General features: G+C 42.7%; 1 protein-coding gene across 1 annotated transcript in view; it reads left to right on the top strand.

Moving 5' to 3' along the window:
- The window catches only part of myo15b (myosin XVB), a 133042-nt gene that overhangs the window by 12535 nt on the left and 94714 nt on the right, over positions 1-25793 (top strand). The window contains exons 5-14 of the mRNA XM_080305252.1: positions 6166-6275; positions 6965-7039; positions 12274-12367; positions 12441-12544; positions 12653-12716; positions 14404-14769; positions 14845-14958; positions 17830-17888; positions 21273-21588; positions 22585-22716. Coding sequence (XP_080161378.1) covers positions 6166-6275; positions 6965-7039; positions 12274-12367; positions 12441-12544; positions 12653-12716; positions 14404-14769; positions 14845-14958; positions 17830-17888; positions 21273-21588; positions 22585-22716 — 1434 coding nt within the window. The remainder of the gene's footprint in view (positions 1-6165; positions 6276-6964; positions 7040-12273; positions 12368-12440; positions 12545-12652; positions 12717-14403; positions 14770-14844; positions 14959-17829; positions 17889-21272; positions 21589-22584; positions 22717-25793) is intronic.

Below are 25793 nucleotides of genomic sequence, written 5' to 3'. Positions count from 1 at the left end.
TTGAGTGTTTCCACTGGGCAGGATTGCTCCAGAGCCAGTTATTCTGCTGTGAATGCATTCGGTATTTGATGCCTCACCTTTGGCTTAGTTTTAGTGGATACCTCCAATGATATGCTTCACCCATGCAGCTGCAGGACATCCTGTCTGATGGTTCGCAGGGCCAGAGCTTCGTCTGTCTGGGCAAGGCCGTGGAACTTCACAGCAGCAGGCAATATTATGGTTCTCTCTGAACCGTCATCCAGCACAGCAAAGGTGTCCATGATGGAGTTGGACTCTTACCACCTTCAACATCACTCTACCAGAGTGACTGGGATGGTCAAGATAGATGACACTGGATGCAGTGCACATGGTAAATGGACTGATTCTTACATAGCGCTTTTCTACTCTCCCAAAGCACAGGGAGAGTCCCAACATGCCTCATTCACCCATTCACACCCACTCATACAAGCACTTCTAAACTCAAGTGCAAACTAACCAACATTCACACACATTCACACTCCGATGAACGCATCGGAGGGCAACGTGGGGTTAGTTTCTTGCCCAAGGATATTTGGCATGCAGACTGGGGAAGCCAAGGATCGAACCACCAACCTTCCAGTCAGTAGCTGATCTACTGAGCCACAGCCACCATACACATGGTCAGGATACTGGGATTCTGTTCTTTAGCCTTGGCGAGGCCATTTAATAGAAGGAGGTGTTGCTCACCACAAGTGCTACAGGGTTTCTTGAGTGTGCAGTTGTCAGCAGAATGGTTCTGGCCACACCTCCAACATTTATTCTTATCTTTGATCCAGTCCACAACAACAGCCACATCTAGCCTGGAGAGTTCATTACATCCCCTCAAGTAATGCTCTGTCCTTTCACAGAAAGGGCAGTAAGGCTTGAAATGTTCTCTTTTCTTCTGCATTGCAACAGCCTTTGAACCTGGATGGGCCACAGCAGGTGGTTTTGTGGCTGTGGGTTGAGGTCCATAATAAACAGAGGCAAACTTGGGTTTCTGTTTGGTTTCCAAGTGCCTACTGACTTTCCCCTCCAACCATGGCTTCTCTGAGGCATACAGCTCCATGGCCCGTCGGGAGACCTGCATGGCTTGGGTCTTGGGCGATCCAACCACTCTGCTAGGTGGAAGAGGGTATAAGTGCGATTTGATCTAGACCGTAGGGTCCCTCGGCTAAGGCAGTAGTCTGCAAAGTTATCCCGATAACTCAGAGGAAGTTTGGTAAGTAATTGTTCTACGTGGGATCCACAGTGGAGTTCACTCTCTGCCACCCCGTCCATCGTGGTAAGCATCCTCACTGGACTGGCAACTAACAGGGAAAAAGCTTTAAAGGCTTGCGAATCACCTGGTTTTATAGGTGATGTACACAGGATGGTGCTAACTAGCACATATGCTAAAGGTAACTAATGCCAGTACACACAAGTAACATGGTAAAACATCTTAAACCTGGAAGATTAACTCACGTTTATGTGACGCACACCATCCACAACAAATACAGGATGGGCTATTTGATTTCCTTCCCAGCAGCTCTCTCCTATATTGTTAGCCCAGGAACAAAGTCAGACTGCCCAGAGGCTCCTGGGTAATGTAGTTCCAACTACCACTTTTCTACACCAAATATCCTTGTTACATACTAACCCCAAGTTGCTCTCTGATGCATCCATTGGAGTATTAATGTGTGTGAATGTTAGCTAGAAAGCAGTTAAAGCTTGTGTGAATGTAGAAAATAAGTAGTTTATTTTTGCTAGAATCATCATTTTACTGGTGGCAACTCTTCGCATGAGTTCTCCAATGTATGAGCTCATCCTCTACGGTTTTTAATAAGGGAATCTGATTCAACCATACCAGGTCTGAGTGCTTGGTGGAAAAAATTATACCTAGATATCTAATGTTACCTGACTGAAGTGGAGTGGTGGTGGTGTTTTGAAAATTCCAATTCAGATGCAGGACTGTTTATTTGAGAGCTTATCTATAAGTGTGATTGTCTTTATAAGCGAGGTTTGTGAGTTCCTGAGTAAAAGTAACATATCGTCATCATTTTGTGGTCTGTATCTTTGATACCCAAAGACTTATATATACTTATATATACTTAACTCCTCCACTTGGGTCAGGAACTTATCACGGACGCAAAGTGGGTACTCCATTATTTTCCGGTTGAGGACTATGGCCTGAGATTTGGAGATGCTGATTTTCATTCCTGCTACTTCACATTCGGTTGCAAACTGCTCCAGTATGACCTGGAGGCCATCACCGGATGAAGCCAACAGAACTACATCATCTGCAAAAAGTAGAGATGAAATTCTGACACCACCCAAGTGGAAGCCTTCCTCCACTTGGCTGAGTCTAGAAATTCTGTCCATTGAAATCATGAACAGAATAGTGAACAGAACAGTGGTCATACAAGAGGTGGACATTAGCTTTCTCCGAAGGGTGGATGGCCGAACTCCTCAGCCTATCTCTAAGCGAAAGGCTAATTTCTGCTGCTTGTATGTGTAAGCTTGTTCTTTTGGTCAATGGAGTGGCTTCTGGCTACACCCAAGCTCACACAGTTTGCATTTGCAATTAATTAACTATACTGTCCTGATGCATACTGAATCATCCAGGTAAGGAAATCCCCAAAAGTTGATTGTATTCATCTGGACTTAGCGTTTTCAGTGGGAGAAATGTTTCGTTGGTCATTGATTAGTGGTCATGACAGTTTGCATATTAATGATCAAGGAACTAACCTCACAGCCCATTGTTCAACAGCGGTGCTAGTTTCAGTCATCTTGCAAATGTACTGTTTATAAGGGTGGGGAAACCTGAGACTGAAGAAGTCACTTGGATGAGTGATGCAACGTTTCTCCCACTGAAAATGCTACATCCAGATGAACAGATCCAACTTTTTAGTGGTCATAGTGGTCAGGAGATTTGGAGTCAACAGTATCCATGACACACAGCGTAACGTTCGATAATGTGTCATGTGCAAAAGCATCAGCTCTACCCATATGGAAAAGATATATATAAAACTTATAAGGTTTGTATCTGTCTTGTGTGAAACTTGTATGAAAAGCATACAAGAGTAAAAACAGATATAAGATCCCTTGAAGAATTATATAATGAAACTTGTATGTTTTGGATACTTACTAAAACAATATATGAAAGTAATGTGAAAGTGGCCACTTTCATGAGTAAATCATGTAAGCCTTATATGATTTACTCATGAAAGTGGCCACTTTCATGAGTTAAGTCATATAAGTTTTTACTATTTCTTTTCCATATGGGTAAGAGCCGTGCTTAGAGAGTGCTTTGTAGTGAATCAGAAGAGTCGACTCCCATTGAGCGAGAGCCGTCTCCTCACTTAATTTCCTTTCGCTGCTCAGCTCTCACACAGTGGCTCAGCTATGCTCCAATCCCTCCATATTGTGGCCAATCACATGCGAGGATATAGGATAATATCATTATGTGAAAAACAGAGAGGGTGAGGGACGTGACAGTCAAGTGGAGCGTGCGTCTGTCCTCTCAGTAAGTGAGTGAGACAGCGGTGAGGAGGGCTGCGCGAGTGCATCGCAAAAACACATAAATATGCCTGACACTCGTAAACGAAGCAGCATCTGGCTGCAGTTTAAAGACTTTTTTGCCTCGGTCTCGGTCTTGGTCTCATCTTGACTTTGTCTTGGTCTTGACTCGGTCTGTCTGTCTTGGTCTTGGTATTGTCTTGGTCTTGGTTTGGGCGGTCTTGACTACAAGTCTAATAGTCGATTAAAGAGCAGACCACAGCAACCTCCCTGAACAGGCTCCAGTAAACACAGTGGTGGACAACCAAGAAAGGGTCTCCACTATGAAGAGTTGTCAGGTTTTGACATGAGTCACTGCTGACCACTTTCCATGAGCATCTGGCAGCACAAATGAACCAGCTGCTAGTAGATGAGACACACCTGAGCTTCATTAGAAGCTTGAAAATTACCAAGGGCTGTCAGAAAAGCTCGAGAAGATGTGGAGGGTGACAGTAACAGTGGTCCCAGTGGTAATTGGATCACATAGTGCATAGATACAGACGGACAAAATGGTGGTGGCTAACCAACCGGACATAGTGGTGGTAGACAAATAGAAGAAGACGGCCATAGTGATCGATGTAGCGGTTCCGAATGACAGCAACATCAAGAAGAAGGAACACGAGAAGCTGGAGAAATACCAAGGGCTCAGAGAAGAGCTTGAAAAGATGTGGAGGGTGAAGGTGATGGTGGTCCCAGTGGTAATTGGAGCACTAGGTGCAGTGACTCCCAAGCTAAGCGAGTGGCTCCAGCAGATCCCGGGAACAACATCAGAGATCTCTGTCCAGAAGAGCGCAGTCCTAGGAACAGCTAAGATACTGCGCAGGACCCTCAAGCTCCCAGGCCTCTGGTAGAGGACCCGAGCTTGAAGGATTGACCGCCCACAGAGGAGAGTGGGGAATTATTATATATAAGTAGGGATGGGTATCGTTTAGGTTTTATCCGATATCGGTGCCAAACCGGTACTTTTGAAATGGTGCTGGTGCTTAAACGATGCTCAAACAGGTGCTTAAAGAATGGAGAACACAAAATTGGTCCAAAAACCTCTCATGTTCAGCTGTTTTTTTGTAAAAAGATAACAATGTTAGCCTTTTTTACGGCATCACTCTTGGCTGGAAGCAGTGCTTAATCAATGGAAAAAACACAAACTTTGTCCAAAAACCTCTCATGTTTAACTGTTTTCCACTTTTTCTTTGGTCATTTTAGCCTTTTTGGCCAGGGTGAAGGGAGTATCTGCCATCAAACAAGAAGACAGCCGCATGTAGCTATGATGATGTTTGCTAGTTCACCTTACGTGCATTAATGTAATAACGTGGTTAGCCTACTCAGCGTAAATTACACTGGAACAACATTAAGCTACTCACGCAGAGAAGAACGGCTGCTGCTGCATCATCATCCGTCATCATTTCTGCTACACTGGCAGGGCTAGGGGCCAGGACTCTCCTCTTCGGGTTTTTGGGGGATGTTGCTAACTCCAGGTCTGATAACAGGCACCACACCCGCAGTAGATGTGCACGGTGTGAGGTCTCCCAGCAAGCTATCAAATACGGCGCATTTCTCAGCTTTAAAAAAAAACGCTATGCGTCGCCAGGTGTTTCATGGGATTTGAGGTGTTACCTCCTTTGACAGTATCACAGTATCAGCTTAAAGCACTTGTTGCAGGCTGCTGAGTTTGCATATTTTGCTGTGAAGTACAGCCAGACTTTTGACTGCTTCGCCTTGGGCATTTTTAATCTGTAGCTCTGCTCTAAAAGAACGTACGTACCTGGACCCGCCTACTATCCTCAGAAACGTAAAATGATTGGCTAGAATGTAAAGTGCATGACATCTCAGGAAAAAAAAGCCCCGAAATAAAGCACCGAAATGTGCGCTGCTTTTCGGTCTGGTTACTACCGTTTATGTCAGAACCGGTGCCATAATGGCACTGGATACCGGTACCCATCCCTATATATAAGTATTCAAAATGAGGAACTCAAAATTGAGCTCAGGGGCTTCCTGTTTCTGCTGATAATCTGACAGATGTTTCTATAACTTGATTGGAGTCCATCTGTTGCAACTTCAGTTGACTGGACGTGATCTGGAAAGGCAAACACCTATCTTTATAAGGTCCCATAGGTGACAGTGTATGTCACAAATCGAGCCATCAACTCCAAGTACATTCTGAGCTTTCCAAGACAGCATTGTATCGAGGCATAGATTTGGGGAACGGTCAGGAGAAATTTCTTGAAGCATTGAAGGTCCCAGGGAGCACATTCATGATCTATCATCCATGCATAGAAGAAGAGCCTTAGTCAGGAAGGTGAACAAGAACCCAATCGTCACTCTGACAGAGCTCCAGCTTTGCTTCCAGAAACTTCCAGAAAGACAAACATTTCTTTAGGACTCCACCAATCAGGCCTGTATGGTAGAGTGGCCAGATGGAAGCTTCTCCTTATTAAAAGGCACATGACAGCCCACCTGGAGTTTGTTAGTAAGCAGCCATTAGCTTATCTTGGAATCTTTCAGTGCTTTAGTTCTTAATTTTTCTAAACATTTAGTAATACCTGCAAGCCTAATTATATGAAATTGTTTTTTCTCTTAAAAATAATTGTAAATGTCTGTAATTTAGTTTTTGTCCTTCTTTTTTTTTTGCAGACTTACATTGGAAACATGTTATTGTCCGTGAACCCCTTCAAGCCGCTTAACATTTACACAGAGGAGCTGAGACAGAAATACCAGGGGAAAGAGCAGCAGAGAAATCCACCGTAAGCAATATATTTGTGTAGGTTCTCAGTCATCCAGGGCATCTAAGGAGCTTGGAAAAAAGCAACATTGAAAAAACCAAATAGCCATTCAGTAAATGGATTGCATAACATGGAAGAGACACCTCTACCGTACAAGACTCAGCTGTACATCTTTACCTAAAGGATAAAGGTTACTCTTTTGAAGATGCCAGTGTTCACATTTGGACTGAGAATACAAATAGTTTGAGATGTCCACTGTGAACAACCATCACTAAATAGACAGGGTAGCTTGCAGCACCAACTGTTAGCCACCTACAATGCAGTGTTGAGTTCCCTTCCCAGGAACTTGAAACCCCACTCAGATCTTGCATCAAACCACTCACAGTGGTTTCTAACAAAAGCTTTGGTAGTAATGACCAATGGCTCTTTTCACACCTTGGCTCTCGTAATGAGTAATTATGATGGGTCAACAACCTTTTTAAGTGACAACCCCCACTAGGGTTAAATATCTGGAACTCTCTACTATTTGAGTTTAGAATGGAAGAAGCCTCTTGGAGAGAGAGACGAGAAATGTTTTTGCAAAACTTAAAGAATTCTAGTTGCTTTCTTTCCAAGATCCATAGCCCACACCAAGCAAATACTCCTCATACTGCAGTAAACTTCTGTCCTCCTAAAAAATGTTTTGGATGTTTTATTTTTCTCTGCTTCAGGCATGTTTATGCCATAGCTGACGCAGCCTTCAGCTTTTCTCAGACCTCCACACAGGAACAGTGCATCATGATAAGGTATTGACAAAAATACCAGTTTCACTTGGGTCATTCACACACATAACACACTGTGTGTATATGTATGTATGTATATGTATATATAGCAAAGATACTGTGCAGGGACCTCAAGCTCCCAGTCCTCTGGTGGAGGACCCAAGCTTGAAGGATAAAGACCGCCTGCAGGGGAGAGAGGGGAATTTTCAAAAAATATATATACTATAATATATAATATATCTGTATAAGTAATCCCAGGGGTTACATGAAGAAGATGTGGGACCTATGGGCTGCTTGATATTCAACATCTACACCAACGGTGAAACAACTAGTAGCACTGAAGGTCTGACAGGCTTCATCCCCAAGGATCGCCAGAAGGGACCAACATCGTAAATAAGACTGGCTACAGATAGCAACTATGGAATGGAGCAATCGTTAGCCACCTCCTTGACATGGATAACATAAACCTGTATGCCAGGAGTGAACTAGACATAAACTCACTGAACCACACCACTATGGTCTACAGAAATGATTTTGGAAAGTCATTCTGACTTCAGAAGTGTAGTCAGATGGTAACAAAGAGAGGGGAGGTAGTAAGAATGGAGCGGATTCCACTACCAGAGGGTAACATTGCAGACATTGAGGACAGCTACACATACTTGGGAATCCCAGGTACTGGGAGCTGGAACCCCACGGGCAAATGGGAACCATGAAGAATCCGCTATCAGATACCACGCTGGGATAATAAGCTGACCAAAGGAGGAAAATGTATGCTATGTGTTCTAACCCTCTGGAACTCCATAATTAACCTTAATGTGTGAAGAGGACTCTCCATTTACATGAACAAATTAGAGTATATTTGATAGATATGACTCAAACCACTGCAGGGCAGTACCTTTAACCCTTTAAAGCCGATCGGAGCGGGCACGCTCTGTTTTGCGTAACTATTTTTAAATCCCGGTAGCTCTGCAACCACGTAAGCTAGCGCAATAATTTTTTTTTGCATATGAAACCGGAGGAGTTGTACCTTATGCCATCAGCTTGTCCTAGGTCACGGTTTACTTCCACATATAGCTTTGCAAAAACTGCATAAAAAGCACTTTCAGCAACAAAAACATAATATTCCAGAAACATGCTTTGCATATCTGATCAGCTGTTCATAACACTTCCTACGTTGGAATAGACCTCAGCGCGAACTTTTGCATGTCCGCCATGACCTGCCCGAAACCGGAAGTGACGTCATTTTTGCGGAAATGTAGTTTTTTTTTTTTTACCATCAGGGCCTCAGGGCCTATACTGGTGTTTTTAAAAGTTAGGTTTGACTTTATGACTTTCTGTGTTGTTTCTGGGATGCTTAGGACTCATATTGCACTGCTGGAAATAGTTTCTTTTGATGCATATGCTGCTTTTTTGCAAATTTGCAGTATAATATTTATTTTCGTTTTTCCTGCAGCATATAAAAATTGGTGTATTTCAAAAATAAAACTATGAAGATACTCAAAATAAATTTCCTGTGGTAGGAAACTATATTGTGCAACTTTTTTGTATTTACAGTTTTGAGGGATAAGCCTCTTAAATTTCTCTAACTAGAAACATATGCTAAAAAAGCAAAAACGATTTTCAATTTTTTTGTAGTTTATTGCACGTTTTTGCAATTTATGTAATTACTATGCACTTAATGAATACATATTATTAAAATCTGGGCTATAATTGTTGTATTGATGTATAGCAACTTGAAATGCTCCCAAAAATGGCATCACACCATGTAAAAATATAATATAAGCTCTGGCGGACTTGGTTCTATGGTCGGTCTTAAAGGGTTAATATCTACAGCATGTTCTAATCGCTGTAATAAAATATTATGATCAACAGTACTGAACACTGGACTGAGGTCTAGCAAAACAAGCAACAACCAAAGAGATGAGTCTGCTGTTATAGAGCATAAGAAGATCATTTGTAAATTTCACTAAAGCTGTTTCAATGTGATGCAGGACTGTTGTGCAAAATTTGGTACAAATCATATCATTACTTAATAATATGATTTGTAACATACTTAATGATATGCATACGACATATCATTAAGTATGCATACGACACAACAGTGGTGGGTCTCATCAAGGACGACAATGAGACCTACTATAAGGAAGCAGTGGAGCTTTTCATGGAGTGGTGTACCAACAACTTGCTCCTGAATGTGGATAACGCCAAGGTGATCAACTTAAGGAAGAAGTGACCCACGTTCACAGCACTCTACATCAACAGCACTGCAGTAGAGAGCCTGCAGCACTGGAAATTCCTGGGAATCCCAGCACACTTCCTCCCTGGTCAAGAAAGCCAACCAACAGCTTTTTGAGGAGGCTGAAGAGGCCGCATCTGAGTCTAGACGTTTTCACCAGCTTCAACAGAGGCTGTCAAGCAGTCTCTCTCTGGCACAAGAACAGCAGTGCTTCAGACAAAAAGGGGCTGAGAAGAGTGGTGAGGTTCGCTGAGCGGACTATTAGGGTCATGCTGCCATATATTGAGGGACTGGCCAAACAACTCTCCTCATCAAGGGAAAAAAACCATTATCAGGCACACCTCACACTCCATCCACGGCCTGTTCTGACTCGTGCCCTCAGGTAGACAGTCTTGAAGGAGTTCCCAGAGATGCTGAGCACTTGTTGGCTCTTTTGTCTTCACTCTGCGGTCCATCTCAGGTTACTGTGGAGGCCAGGCCACCTGGCACAGTACTCCATCATTCTCCTTCTTAGTCAGACCACCCTTACACAGCCTGGTGGTGTGTTTGGGGTCATTAAAACTACTACTAGATGTTCCCAGCACACCCTCACTACCCGTTTAGGTGCACCAGGTCTGTCCAGCGTCCTCTCCCGCCACCTGATCCAACTCACCACCAGGTGGTGATCAGTTGACAGCTCAGCCCCTCTCTTTACCCGAGTGTCCAGAACATATGGTCGCAGGTCTGGTGATACGATTACAAAATCGATCATCGACCTACGGCCTAGAGCGTCCTGGTGCCACGTGCACTTATGGACACTCTTATGTTCGAACAGGGTGTTCGTTATGGCCAAACTGTGATTAGCACAGAAGTCCATCTTGGATACAACTTTTGTTTTTTCAATAGGTAGAGGGTCATGTAACACATCAAACTTATTGGTAATGTCACAAGAAAAACAACGGTGTGCTTGGTTTCAGTGTAACTTTATTCTTTCATGAGTTATTTACAAGTTTCTGACCACTTAGAAAATGTGTTCAATGTGCTGCCCATTGTGTTGGATTGTCAATGCAACCCTCTTCTCCAACTCTTCACACACTGATAGCAACACCGCAGGAGAAATGCCAGCACAGGCATCTAGTATCCGTAGTTTCAGGTGCTGCACATCTCGTACCTTCACACCATAGACAATTGCCTTCAGATGACCCCAAAGATAAAAGTCTAAGGGGGTCAGATCGGGAGACCTTGTGGGCCATTCAACTGGCCCACGACGACCAATCCACTTTCCAGGAAACTGTTCATCTAGGAATGCTCGGACCTGGCACCCATAATGTGGTGGTGCACCATCTTGCTGGAAAAACTCAGGGAACGTGCCAGCTTCAGTGCATAAAGAGGGAAACACATCATCATGTAGCAATTTCAAATATCCAGTGGCCTTGAGGTTCCCATTGATGAAGAATGGACCCACTATCGTTGTACCCCATATACCACACCAAACCATCACTTTTGTTGTTCCAACAGTCTTGGAGGGATCCATCCAATGTGGGTTAGTGTCAGACCAATAGCGGTGGTTTTGTTTGTTAACTTCACCATTCACATAAAAGTTTTCCTTATCACTGAACAAAATCTTCTGCGTGAACTGAGGGTCAATTCAATTCAATTCAATTCAATTCAATTCAATTTTATTTATATAGCACCAAATCACAACAAAAGTCGCCTCAAGGCGCTTCATAGATACAGAGAAAAACCCAACAATCATATGACCCCCTATGAGCAAGCACTTTGGCGACAGTGGGAAGGAAAAGCTCCCTTTTAACAGGAAGAAACCTCCGGCAGAACCAGGCTCAGGGAGGGGCGGCCATCTGCTGCGACCGGTTGGGGTGAGAGAAGGAAGACAGGATAAAAGACATGCTGTGGAAGAGAGACAGAGATTAATAACAGATATGATTCAATGCAGAGAGGTTTGTTAACACATAGTCCTGTTCCAATTTTTGTTTTGCCATTCTGCAAATTCTGTGCACCGATCTGGGTCATCCTCGTTGAGATGCTGCAGTAGCTGGAGTTTGTAAGGTTGCCATTTGTGAGTAGCTAATATCTGCCGAAGGGATGTTCGACTAATGCCACTCTCCAGTCACATGCGGCGAGTGCTACTCTGTGGGCTCTTGCTGAATGAAGCTAGGACAGCCACTGATGTTTCTTCATTAGTGACAGTTTTCTTGCGTCCACATTTTGGCAAATCCAACACTGAACCAGTTTCACGAAACTTAGCAAGCAGTTTGCTAACTGTAGCATGGGAGATGGGTGGTCTCGTAGGGTTACTGCGTTCACCAGATATCAACACAATTTCTATCCGCTCCTCACGTGTTAACCTCTTCGACATGTCAATGGCTGTGAACAAAGAGAAACTTGTAAATAACTCATGAAAGAATAAAGTTACGTTGAAACCAAGCACACCATTGTTTTTCTTGTGACATTACCAATAAGTCTGATGTGTCACATGACCCTCTTCCTATTGAAAAAACAAAAGTTGTATCCAAGATGGCCGACTTCTAAATGGCCACCATGGTCACCACCCATCTTGAGGAGTTTGCCCCCTCACATATACTAATGTGCCACAAACAGGACTTTAATATCACCAACCATTCCCATGTTATTACGGTGTATCCATATAAATGGCCCACCCTGTAGGACCTTTATTTTAAGATTTTTTTGGATGTACTGGATAGCAACTTGGGATTAGTCTCTTGCCCAAGGATATTTGGCATGCAGACTAGAATCCAGGAATCAAACCACCGATTAGTAGGTGACCTGCTCTGCCACCTGAGCTACACCTGCCTCTGTAGTGGTGTGAGTCATGGTTAGTAGGTCATCCACTTCCATTCCAGCTACAATTCTGCATCTCGACTGATATTGAATGTTTTCAGGTTTTATACTGACATTTATAGTTCCAACAGCTGATAGTCTACAGATTTTCCTTCAGCATCAAAAGTAGGATTTTGTCATATTATGTAATTGTCTGTAAATTTGTCCTAACCTTTCTGTGTAGTGGCCAAAGTGGTTCAGGGAAGACTGAAGCTACCAAACTTATAGTCCACTACCTCAGCTCGATGTATAAGGGCAGAAATTACAACCTCCGACAGGTAGGTCAAAGTATGTTCATCTTTCAGCTATTTTTGTCTGTTTCTTACCATTTTCTTTCTCTTCCCTAAATAGCCCATGGAGGTCTTTCCAATCCTAGAGAGTTTTGGGAATGCCAAAACAATCCTCAACAGCAACTCCAGCCGCTTTGGCAAGTACCTCCACATCCACATTCTTCAGTGAGTTTGCCCAACTTAACTCTTTGTGTATTTGCATTTTTCTGGTGTTACTAGCCCTGGGGATGACTGGTTGTAGCTGTTTTATTTGTCTCTCCTCTTGGTTGGCAGAGGAATTGTTGTAGGGACCTCACTCTCCAAATATCTCCTTGAGAAGTCCAGGGTTGTTTTTCAGGTGAGAGTATTAATTAAGGTATGTTGTTACTTTTCAAAGAGATACAATTTTGATCAGATTGAAACTGTCACAGTAGCCATGGGTCAGTGTGTCAACCACTCTGATCCCGACTTAAATATCTGAATAATTGTTATGACTGCCCAGAGAAAGAATTCTAATGACACAAGGAATACATTTTCTCCAGTGCCAGAAGTAAATTTCCCAAGATTCCCAGAGAAGGAATCCTAAAGATGTATGTCCCCCTCTCTTTCTGGCCAAATTGAATCTGAGCACTATATTTGCAGATATTTTGAAGCATTATATAAATTAACTTTCATGTTAAAGGGTAATGGGACAAAAACAAATTATCTCCTTAAAGAATCCTTAATCAAACCACTTGTTCAACATGCTTAAATGTGAATTAAAGCAACCTTTGTTCTCACCCACTGCTGTTTATTCTACACTATGAAAATCTAGAGTAAAGCTACAGAAGTTTAAAAGAAATGGGTCTATTTAGGCACAGATACCTGAGTCTATATCGGGACATGAGATGTACTAGACAGTATTTATTTTGAGTCTTTAGAAACTTTACATTACCACAGGGATCACCCTTCATATCTTTTCTTTTCTTGGTATTTCTCCAGCTGTGTTCCTTTTTCCTGATTTTCCTGTCACTTGGTACAGCTACATCTATTACTATGGCTGTCTTCCTCTGCTTGTCTATTACTGTCTAGTTGGTTGGCCATCACTGGTTTATCTGTCTGTGTCTTGAAGTCCCGCAGGAACTTACTTGGTCAGTCCCCACCCTAGGAGGCGTGTTCCTTTTTTTCTGTTTTTTCTTTCTTTCTTTCTTTTGCCTGTCCTATCCGGCAGTGTAGAAATCAGAATTACTGTCTGAAGGCCAAGAAAAATGCCCAACAGACTTACTTTCCCAAGTGACCGTTACCACTTTTGCTATACTGGTCCACATAGTTTTCATAGTTTACTAGACTTTTGTTAGGATTATTTTAAGTTATTACTATCAGAACAGAGAGGACTGGGGATGGGAAAGAGAAAGAAAAGTGAAAGAGAAATTGGGAAGAAAGTTAACAGAAGGAGAGGGAGAGAAAAATAGAGGAGAAGACGGTTTGAGAGAGTGAGAAAACGGACTAAAAATCTGCTGCACCATGTGCTGAAAAAGATAAGCAACAAACAACACAGTAACAACCACCATATGCAAAACAGTAAATAATAAATATTAAATGTATATATATGTATATATATGTTTAGAGCCAGTACCTGACCAAGATACAGTGACGTCTGTGTGTATCTGCTTGTATACCTGTGTGCACACTCGTGTGTGTGAGTGCGCTTGTGTTCATAAGGTTTCTCCATGTAAATGTCTAATAGTGGGTGTGGGAAGATATAGCCCTGACCCACAGGACATGCCTCCCCAGAGCCCAAGGAGGATGACAGCAGGGCAATCGCGCCACCCACCTGTTTGTCTGTCATCCTTTGATCTTGCCTTGGCTCTCAGTATTTAACTAACTCAGTATTTAAAATTATAATTTATCTTTCATCAGTGTTTCCTGTTTACATGAAGTGAACATGTGAAAATGCGTTTTACTTTGGTTTTTTTTTTTTTTGTTGTTGTTGTTGTTGGGGTTTTTTTGTAAGCACATAGAAGTCATGACTTTAATTCTTAGTTGTTTTCTCATTTTCCATGTAGGCAAATGAGGAGAGGAATTACCATGTGTTCTATGAACTGCTGGCAGGTATGAATGGCTGGGACAAACAAGAGCTCTACCTGCAGGAAGCTGAGACGTATTACTACCTAAACCAAGTATTTCACACAGAATACTTTGTTTTTCATGAGTTTTCCATATCTTTTCAATCATTATGTGCTAGCCTTTTTTCCTCTGTCCTCCTAAAGGGTGGTACCTGTGAGCTGAAGGAGAAGCAGGACAAACAGGACTTTCAGCTTTTGATTCAATGCTTTGACATCATAGGACTCCATGCTGAGCAGGTCTCCACTGTCTGGGCCATCCTCTCCTCTATCCTACAGCTTGGCAACATTTGCTTCAGCTCATATGAGGTATGCATTCATGGAGGAGAGAGAATGAGAGACAGATTAGAGATTAATGTCATACATCCAATCCTGTCATTTCAGAGTGATTCATTTGAGGTGGCTCAACTCTTCAGTGAGGCCGAGGCCAGGAGGGTGGGCTCACTGTTGCAGATTTCCTCTGAGGCTCTTCAGACTGTGATCACTCACAGAGTTACCGTTAGTAGCCAAACACCAACATAAGATTTATTCTGTCTCCCATCTTCTGAATTTAACTTGTAACATCATCATTGGTTCTTATTGGTGTTTATTGGTTCTTTCTGACACTTAATATATAGGGACAGTAGAACAAGAAAGTATTATTTTTGGAAAGATGAAGCACAATCTATTGTCAGTACCTTTGCTAGTACTAGATACCAATAGCGTATCTTTAAAGGAAGCAAGATCAAATTATTTAGCACTTGACTGGCTATTAGAAAACTGAAGAAAGGTAATGACTCACTTAAGATAAAGTGGACAACCTTATTGCAGCCAGCCACATTGCAATAATGTCAAGATACTGGCATACCCAAGTGCAACTGCCTGTGTGCATGTGCGTTACTTAACCTTGGAGCACCTGCTACCAGGATCTACTATGGGAAGAAGGTAAGCAGCCGGAAGCAGTGTAATGCTTTGGGCAATGAGAAACCTTAGGTCCTGTCATCCAAGTGGATGTTACTTTAACGTATACCACCTACCCAAACAGGCCATCTAATGCTCATGGAAAGAGCATTCCACAGCACACCTTCAGAAGTTTCAGGGTTGCAACTTCTGAAGGTGTCCTATCCTGAAGGTTTCATGATAGCCTCTCTACTTTAGATTAAGCTTAAAGCTTTCCTTTTAGACAAAGCTTATAGTAAGGGCTGGATCAAGTGAACCTGAACCCTTCCTTAGTTATGCTGCAAGTGGCCTAGGATTCTGCAAGCTTCCCATGATGCATTGAGCATTTCTTCATTAACATCTTTTCACTCTGTGATCATATAGCACCTTGTATTCAATCATTAATTATTAGTAATATCTAGCTCTCTTACACAGTGTGACTTTTGTTCTCTCCTGATGGGTCAGGACTGGACAGGACTGGTCAGCCAGTGTCTCAGGAAACATGACATCAGTAGATGGAACACAAGCAGCATCAAAATTCCTGGACTGACTAGCATTGTCCATGTCCACCTGGCTGGAAGGCAAGATGGGCCCACATATGCCAGTCCTGTACTTCACAGCTATAGCTACATTAAGGACTTTTTCGTCAAGTCCCATTGGGCTGGACAACACAGATGCACTGATCTCCCACTGGGAGGCAGTTTTAAGCAAGGGAAGAAGAATCCCTAGCATGAACCGGTTCTGATGCACCACTTTCTTCTGGCCAGTACTTTCTTTTCTCCTAACCCTCGAAGAGGTTTACCTGTTTCATTTACACAGTCAGAATATAATAACTAAATATAATAACATTATAACATTTAAATATTAGTACAACAGAACCACGGTGGATCCGTCCACATTTGCATGCTTTTCAGTATCTTTATTCACAGCTGTTGCAATTTAGACATCAAAGCTTACAGGCAGCTTAGGATCCTCGCACACCTCGCACACCTCGTCCCCAACCTCCGGCGCCGGCTGAGCAGCTCCCTCACATGCCCCGACCTCCAGCTCGGCTGCCTTCCTCCAGGTAGTGGGAGTGGGTGCATCCACCTGCCAGGCACCAGCCGGTCTCACCCATTGAGTGGGTACAGGTGCGGAGGTAGGCTGTGCCCTAGCTGGGCTCACCCTGCAGACCGGCACTGGCACCAGAGCAGTCCGGGCCTCAGCCACTCCCCCACAGTCGAGTGACACCAGTTGCCGTGGCAGTGGTGTCGGCGAGGACCAGATCCGAGTTGCCAGACTCTCGATCACCTGCATCCAGTGCTCAATCCGGTGCTGGAGTTCTTCCCGCTGCCTGCTCCCTCTGCATAGCTGCTAGCTCACCACCCTCAGTGGGGTGGCTAAAGCTCAGGTGGCAGACCTACTAACCGGAAGGTTGGTGGTTGGATCCTAGTCTGCTCCAGTCGGCATGCCAAATATCCTTGGGCAAGATACTAACCCCAGGTTGCTCTCCAATGCATCCATTGGAGTGTGAATGTGTGTATGAATGTTAGTTAGACAGCGCTAAAAACATAGAAAAGTGCTTGTGTGAATGGGTGTGATTGGGTGAATGAATGAGTTGTGTAAAGCGCTTTGAGTGAGTAGATAGAGTGAGTGAGAGTGAGTGAGTGAGTAGATAGAGTAGAAAAGTGCTATATAAGAACCAGTCCATTTAGGCCAGCTCCTTCCCTAGCTGGCCCAATCCTGGGTCTGCCGTGCCCCAATAATGGGTTTCAGCACCACTGAAAAGAACACACGGCAGACCCATCCATACATTCATTTTATTCACGACTGCTTACACACCAGCTGAAGCTTTTCAGCTCGCAGTTCACCCTTTTGACAAAAACAACCACAACAGTTAGAGTTCATAGACTTTAAGACGGCGAGGTGTGATTGTGGATGCCATGTAGGTGCATCTGCCTCCCCTGCAGTGTCACTGCAGACCATGCCCCGAATGAGGCCGGTGAGCCATCCGGTCAAGCTGAATCAGCAATCACGGCCATGAGTCGGAGCTTACAGGCAGCTCGACGGGGGTCTGGCACAGCAGCTGAGGCTCACTCTGAGCTCCAGCGGATTGAGGTAGGTCCAGACGAAGCAGAAATGGATATGATGCCTAATTATTCCAATATACATACAAAAGTCCTTTACAACATGAAATGACAGCTCCCCCACAAAGAGTTTCCAGGAAAAAAGGGAATCAAGTGACTCAGTTTATTGTCTGCTGTCTGTTGCCAGGGATAATAATATCCAGGTTTTACAGAAGCAATAGCATCTCAATTAATGAAGGCCATATTCAAAATGTGGTAGCTAGGCAGTGACACAATTAATAGCAGAAATACCGCTACCTGGGTAACCTCTGTTCTTGGAAAACACCCTGAGAAATTAAACCACAAATCACTAGCTTGTTTTTATTGATTAATTTTTTGTCCACAGGAGACCACATATGACAGGATCTACTGCCCCCTGTCTGTGGAAAGTGCCATAGAATCAAGGTACGAAAACTAAGCTATTTCTTCATGATTGATCACATTCTTCAGTAATAAAGAATAAAATCATCCATCCATTTTCTTCCTCCAAGACTTCCCTTTCTCCTCCAGCCCACCTGGGGAACATCAAAGCGTTTTCAGGCCATCTGATAGATATAATCTCTCCAGCATCTACTGTGTCTAACTAGTGTTCTCCCAGAAGGGCATGCCTGGTTGGAACACCTTACCCAGGAGACAACTGTCTCCTTTAGATATAGAGGAGCAGCATAATTTATTAATTTAGTAATCCAAAAATAAAAGATAAAACAGTCCAGTGTCCCATTTGAGTACAAAGTACAAAAAAACCACACACAGTCCAGACGTCGATCACTTTAGCAGGGGTAGCAGTTGTCCTCTAAGACCCACCAACCTGTAAGAGGACAGCCAGTAATCACTCCAGCCTCCATAACTTAACTACCTTTAGGCTGCAGCATATAATAGGCCCTGGCCTGCACAGAGAGACAAAGTAACACCAGTTTCACTATATGTCTGTGAAGGTTCTCAGTCATCCAGGTCATCGTAGTCAAAGGAGCTTGGAAAGAAAAGCGTCTGGACTTCTTTAAGTTGCTTGAAGACGTTTCACCTCTCATCCGAGAAGCTTCTTCAGTTCTAAGGTCAAATGGTGGAGAGTCCCAGATATAAACCTAGTGGGAGTATCCCCCCACAGAGGGACAAAAGGACCCCCTGATGATCCACCATTTGACCTTAGAACTGAAGAAGCTTCTCGGATGAGAGGTGAAACGTCTTCAAGCAACTTAAAGAAGTCCAGACGCTTTTCTTTGCAAGCTCCTTTGACCAGTTTCACTATACAATTCTCAGTGCAACAAACCATCCATCCCAAACATATCAGGTCATCCTAGATTTCATCACATCACATACCTGCACAGAGAGACAAAGTAACACGACAGTGTTTTGTCGTGTGGGCCATAAGTGGGCCAAGCTTCCAGTTTGGATTCGGGAGACAGACACTATCTCTACTTTCAAGATTAGGCTTCAAACTTTCCTTTTTGCTAAAGCATATAGTTAGGGCTGGACCAGGTGACCCTGAATCCTCCCTTAGTTATGCTGCAATAGATGTAGGCTGCCGGGGATTCCCATGATGCACTGAGTTTTTCCTTTCCAGTCACCTTTCTCACTCACTATGTGTTAACAGACCTCTCTGCATTGAATCATATCTGTTATTAACCTCTGTCTCTCTTCCACAGCATGTCTTTATCCTGTCTTCCTTCTCTCACCCCAACCGGTCGCAGCAGATGGCCGCCCCTCCCTGAGCCTGGTTCTGCCGGAGGTTTCTTCCTGTTAAAAGGGAGTTTTTCCTTCCCACTGTCGCCAAAGTGCTGCTCATAGGGGGTCATATGATTGTTGGGTTTTTCTCTGTATCTATGAAGCGCCTTGAGGCGACTTTTGTTGTGATTTGGCGCTATATAAATAAAATTGAATTGAATTGAATTGAAGTAGACTAGCATATCAGTGCAATCAGTTACACCTGCCTATTAGTCCAACTCCATTACAGCCATTGGCTCACCGCAATTGTGACACACACAACCACTCCCAAACCAGTGCAACGTCACACAATAACATGGAGATGAATTAATACAGGGAACACTAGTCCACCATGTTACACCTTTCTGTCACTTGTATCAGCAATCTGATTTTTTTCTTCTTTAACTAGCAATAATACTTAGAGAACTAAGAATATTAGTGTTAACAAAAAGATCAAGCTGAGATCACCAAATTAATGCATTTCTCAACAACGATGCTGCATCTGATGGCCGATGACTGCATAACATTAGGACATGAAAATTTACTAGCATTGGGTATCAATTAAAATGTAAAACAATTGGATTAAATGACTAGTACGTCTGGTAACGACTAGGGACAATGGTCATGATAGGTGAACATCCCATGACCTACATGGTAAAAAAGTGATTGCTTCCTAAACATAATAACTGGTTGGGCATCCTTTAGCAGCAACAACTGCAATCAAGTTTTTATGATAACTAATGAGTCTTGAACAGCACTGTGGAGGAATTTTGGCAGACTCGTCATTGCAGAATTGTTGTAATTCAGCAACATTGGAGGGTTTTCAAACATTACCACCTATTTAAGGTCATGCCACAGAATCTTAATTGGATTCAGGTCAGGACTTTGACTAGTCTTCTTTTTTTTTTCAAAAGCCATTCAAAGGTGGACTTGCTGATGTGTTTTAGATTCTTGTCCAGCTGCAGAACCCAAGTACACTTCAACTTGAGGTCATGAACAGATGTCCGGACATGCTCCTTCGGAATGCTTTGGTAGACAGCAGAACTCATCGTTCCATTTACCACAGCAAGTCTTCCAGTTTCTGAGCAGCAAAACAGCCCCAGACCATCACACTACCACCACCATATTTTACTGTTGGTCCCTGCCAATGTAATGGCACAAAAATTAAACTTTTGTCTCATCAGTCCACAGAGTATTTTCCCAAATGTCTTAGGCCATTTTTTTACCCAGTCTCTTTCTTATGGTGGAGTCATGAACACTGACTTTAAGTGAGGCAACTGAGGCCTGCAGCTCTTTGGAGTTTGTTCTGGGGTCTTTTGTGACCTCTTGGATGAGTGGTCACTGCGGTTTTGGGATAATTTTGGTTGGCCAGCCACTCCTGGGAAGACTCACCCACTGTTCAATGTTTTTGCCATTTATGGATAGTGTCTCTCACTGATTCACTGGAGTCCCACAGCTTTAGAAATGGCTTTATAACGTTTTCTAAATGGAGAGATCTCAATTACTTTGTTTCTCGTTTGTTCCTGAATTTCCTTGGATCGCGGCATGATGTCTAGGCTTTTAAGGATCTTTTGGACTACTCCAGGAGTCTGGCCTGGGTGTAGCTGGAGAAATTGAACTCAGCTTTCCAAAGAGTTAATTGATGTTATAACAGGGGGGGAAATCACTTTTTATATTTTTTAATTTTATTTATTTATTTTCGTAAGCATTCCATCTTAGTTTCAATCACCAAGGTAAAGCAAAGTGACGCATTGAGTCTATTTAGTATTTATGCAAGGGTGTTTATACATCACTAATTTAAGTTTCTGTTTATAGGATAATTTGGTCTTTCAATGTGGGCACAGATCTGGACAAAATGTTTGCAACTGAGAACAGAGATATATTTAAACTCTATCAAGATGTGGGTCTAGCTTCAAAAATTACAATATCTTTCCTATAATTTCACTCAAAAGTAGTTTTTCTTTTAATATACCATCCATGGTTGAAACCCACTTCTTTCAATTCTATAGCCTTGAATTTTTTTGTCAGTCTATCTGAGAGCAGTAAAGTGACTTTTATCTCTGTTTTCCTTTCTTTTCTCCTCTCTAGAGATGCCATTGCTAAAGCCTTGTATTCTGTTCTTTTTGACTGGTTGGTGGAGCAGATTAATGAATGGCTGAGTCCCACAGAAATGGACAGCACCGTGGGCATAGTTGACATTTATGGATTTGAGGTAAGTGTCCAGTTTGGACTTTGGTCTGGAAACGTGCAAGTAATTAAGCATATTCTTGTGCAGATAAATTCACAATGGTCCTGTGATCTTATGCAGAACCTGGGAGTGAACAGCTTTGAGCAGCTGTGTATCAACTTTGCCAATGAGCATCTGCAGCATTTTGTCAACAAGGCAGTAATCACTCAGGAACAGGTGAGTGTATTGTATACTGCCCATGAATTATCAACCATCAGAGTCACCCATTACAAGCGGGTTCTACGTATTCTGAATAAATTATTTAGAAATATCATAATAATATGCTATAACTTGATTAAATTATTGAATTACTACAAAAGAAAAAAGGAAAAAGAAAATCCCCAATCCCTGGTAGATATTTCACAAGACTTGCTGAATGCTTCAACTTAATGTAACATTTAAATTCAGTTGACCTTTTGGGAGAAAAAAAAGATTTGCCTTTAAAATTTAAGAGCTTTACCTACAACATCATAGATGGGTTGTACGATTTGCTCTTTGTCTAGCCTCTCACCTGGGACCAATTTGCCGGGGTGAGGAGTGTCCAATAGGGTTTGCTGGAAGAGTATGGGATGTCTGGCCCATTATTACAGGCTATTTGGACCCTGTACATCTGCAGAAAGAGAATAGTCTGTAATGCTGGCATTAAATAGGATTTTTTTTGGTGAGTGTTGGGCTCTGCCAGGACTGCCCTTTGTCACTGATTACATTCATAATTTTTATTGACAAAATATTTAGGCATAGCCAAGTGGTGGAGGCTCTTCATGTTGTTGGCCCAAAGAATTTCAGAAGATAATGTGGTACTGTTGGCTTCTTCAGGTGGTGACCCCCAGCTTTCTCTGACAAGGTTTGCAGCCAAAGTGTAGAGGAGGGGGAATGAGCACCTTCAAGTTCAAGAACATGGTTCTTAGCTAGAAAAGGGTTGAATGCGAACTTCAACTCTTGGAAGAGGTTGTTGCCTCAAGTGCATGGGTTTATCTCGGGGTTTTATTCACCAGTGAGAGTGGAGCAAGGGATTGGCAGCCATCCATGTAGCAGAAATTAGTTCCTGATGTTTTTTAAAAATAAAATCAGGATTTGTAACTTTTTATGTGTGAGCATGGTGAGCATCTTTTATAAATGTTTTCATGCCATTTAATTGACGTCAGTTTGTATCACTGTGTCTGTGTCCTGCAGGAGGAGTACAGTGCAGAACACATCCATTGGCATCATGTACCACTTAAGCACTTCCACTCCTGTCTGGAGCTAATCTCCTCCAAGCCACATGGCATCCTCCGGATACTGGATGACCAGACCTGCCTCCCGCAGGTACACACACACACACACACACACACACACACACACACACACACACAGATATAGACAAGTTGTATACAAGTTATATAAGCTGTAAGGTGTAATATAAAGAATCAGGTCCAAGGAGCAAGTGATCAGTTTAATATAAGGTGCAATGTAATCAGTGGTAGTGCACACTGATTAAGAGGTAAAGACTAGAGGTTGCATTATACTATAATAAGTACGGTTTATAAATAGGTGGGAATGTTATTTATAAATACAGTGAAAATATCCAAAAAGGTTAACAGCTCAGTTAACCTTCAATCAGGGTGGAGGTTAGGCATGTTTGACAGCCTGTGGGTAAAAACGTTTATTGCGTCTGTTTGTTGACCTGATCGACCTGTAGCAATTTACCAGAGGGAAGGAGGGAAAAAAGTGAGTGTCCAGGGTGTAAGGGGTCCTTGATGATGATACCGGCTTTCCGCTGAAGTCTGCCAGTATAAAAGTCTCTGAGGAAGGTTAGTGCAGTGCCTATTGCCCACTCTGCCGCCCTCAGCTACCGCTGCAGTTTTTTCTTGTCCTCCATGGTAGAGCAGTTAAACCAGAGTGTACAGCAGTAGGTCAGAAGGCTATTGATGGTGGAGTGGTGGAAGTTAATTAGCTGTTTTTGAGGTGGACCAGGTAAGGTTGGCCGAGACCACGAGGAACTTGAAGCTTTCTACCCTTTCTACCTCTTCCTCATCGATGTAGAGGGTAGAGTGCTCCAATCGCTTGGTTCTCCTCAAGTCAATTATCATCTCCTTGGTCTTGGCTGTGTTCAGATATAGGTTATTGTTGTTGCCCAGGTGCTGAACCGCCTCTCTGCAGACTGAATCACTGTTGTTCTCGACTATCCTATGATAGTAGTGTCATCAGCAAATGTTATAATGGTGCTACTGGTGTGAATTGGAGAACAGTCATGGGTAAAAAATGAGTATAAGAGGGGACTGAAGACACACCCCTGTGGGATGCCTACGTTCAGATTGAGGGTGGAGGAGGTGTGCTCTCCCATCCTGACGTCCCGGGGTCTGTCACTCAGGAAGTCCAGTGTCCAGTTTGCAGGGTTGAACTGTGTTGACGGAGGATCTGAAGTCCACAAACAGCATCCTCATATAACTGTTACTACTGTCCAGATGTGTGAGGGTTGTGTGAAGAACTGTTATGTCAACCTCTGTTGACCTGTTTGCCCTGTATGCAAACTGGTATGAATTGAGGTCTGCAGGAATGACAGCCTTAATGTGTGACATGATAAGTTTCTCAAAAAATGTTGGCGATTATTGGTGTTAAAGCAATTGGATGATAGTCATTCAAGCAGCTCACCGTGTTCTTCTTGGGCACTGGAACGATGGTGGCTGACTTAAAGCAGGGTGGTACTACAGACTGTAGCAGTGAGAGGTTGAAGATGGTGGTGAAAACCTCTGCTAGTTGGTCTGCACATGCTTTAAGCACTCTTCCTGCTACACTGTCTGGACAAGCTGCTTTCCTCGCATTGACTCTGCACAGTGTGGTTCTGACCTGATGCTGCTCCAGCTGGATGGGGATATTGTCCCTCCTGCTACTGGTATCACTGTTTAGTTTGCTCAAAGCGAGCAAAGAACTGGTTTAGGGTGTCGGGTAAGGTGATATCCGGAGAGTTTGTTTGTGTGCGATTATCTGTGTAGCCAGTAAGTGTCTTGATCCCCTGCCACTAGTTTCTGGAGTTGTTTTGTTGAAATTATGCTGTCCTCACTAAATTTTGTTGCAGGCAAAGTAATTTCAGCTATACAGCTAGCTTAACATTCTTTATTCCCAGCACTTCATCCTCCAAGAAACAGGCCGCTTGTTGTGTTTGGCAGGATTTAATAATGAAAATAAACTCTCTCTCTCTCTCTTTTTTTTATAAAACTGTACAAAAAAAAGGAATACAAAATACACAATGAAGACATGTTCCATTACACTGGAGAATAACATTGCTCTAGTGAAAGATACATGACCACAAATGAAGCATCTGCTGAAAAAATACCTGCCTCCATATGATTTAACCCAAAATAGTTACTAATACACATTATATGTATAGGAACTTACGGATGAAGCCGATATTGTGGACTTTAACACCAGGATTGCAGAGATTGCCATCAGATTACAATTTTTTTCACTGCAGCAGCAGAAGAGCACACTACTTCCTGTAGTCCACTTCCTCTACAAAAAAAGACATCCTGCTTAGTTACCACTAGGTGGTAGTAACACTTCTAAACAACTATAATATGTCCGTTCCATGACAGAAATGTTCCTCGATATGCTGTTTGCATTTGTGCTTGGCTTTTTTCAGCCCTTTAGCAGAGATTGGCGTGCCTCTTTGTAGGCTTGTTGATCTCCTGATTTGAAGGCATTGTCACATGCTCTTAATAGAGATCACACCTCGCTGTTGAGACATGGCTTCTGTTTTGGGAACACTTTAACAGTCTTTGTTGTTGTTACACTCTCAGTACAAAAGTTGTATGAGAGTATGGCAGATGTGTGGCCCTCCAAGTCTGATCCTTCTGCACATATACCCAAAACCGTGTGGTCAAAACAGTCCTGTAGGGCTGTGGTGGCTTCCACGGTCCACACTTGTACTGTTTTTACAAATGGTCTGTGTCTGAATTAGAGGTTTACAGTGAGGAACATAAGTATTTGAACACCCTGCGATTTTGCAATTTCTCCCACTTAGAAATCATGGAGGGGTGTGAAATTCACATTGTAGGTGCATTCCCATTGTGAGAGACAGCATTTAAAAAAAATTCAAGAATTATTTGTTTGATTTTTAAAGAATTTATTTATATTGCACTGCTGCACATAAGTACTTTACAACCTGGCAATCAGCAAGAATTCTGGCTCTCAAAGACCTGTTAATATGTCTTTCAAAAGTCCACTCCTACTCCACTTATTAATCTAAATTAGTAGCCACTGTCTGAGCTCTTTTTTTTTTTTTTTTTTTTTTTATCTCACAAATCCATATTTTATTTACAACAGAACATAGACAACACATTAACTATTTAAACTGAGAAAATGCACTATTTTCATTTTATGATTGCAGGCAAGTAATTTTAGCA

Source organism: Astatotilapia calliptera, chromosome 8, assembly GCF_964374335.1.
Source record: "Astatotilapia calliptera chromosome 8, fAstCal68.1, whole genome shotgun sequence".
In the NCBI taxonomy this organism is placed as follows: Eukaryota; Metazoa; Chordata; class Actinopteri; order Cichliformes; family Cichlidae; genus Astatotilapia; species Astatotilapia calliptera.
This window is presented reverse-complemented; position numbering and strand designations above follow the sequence as displayed.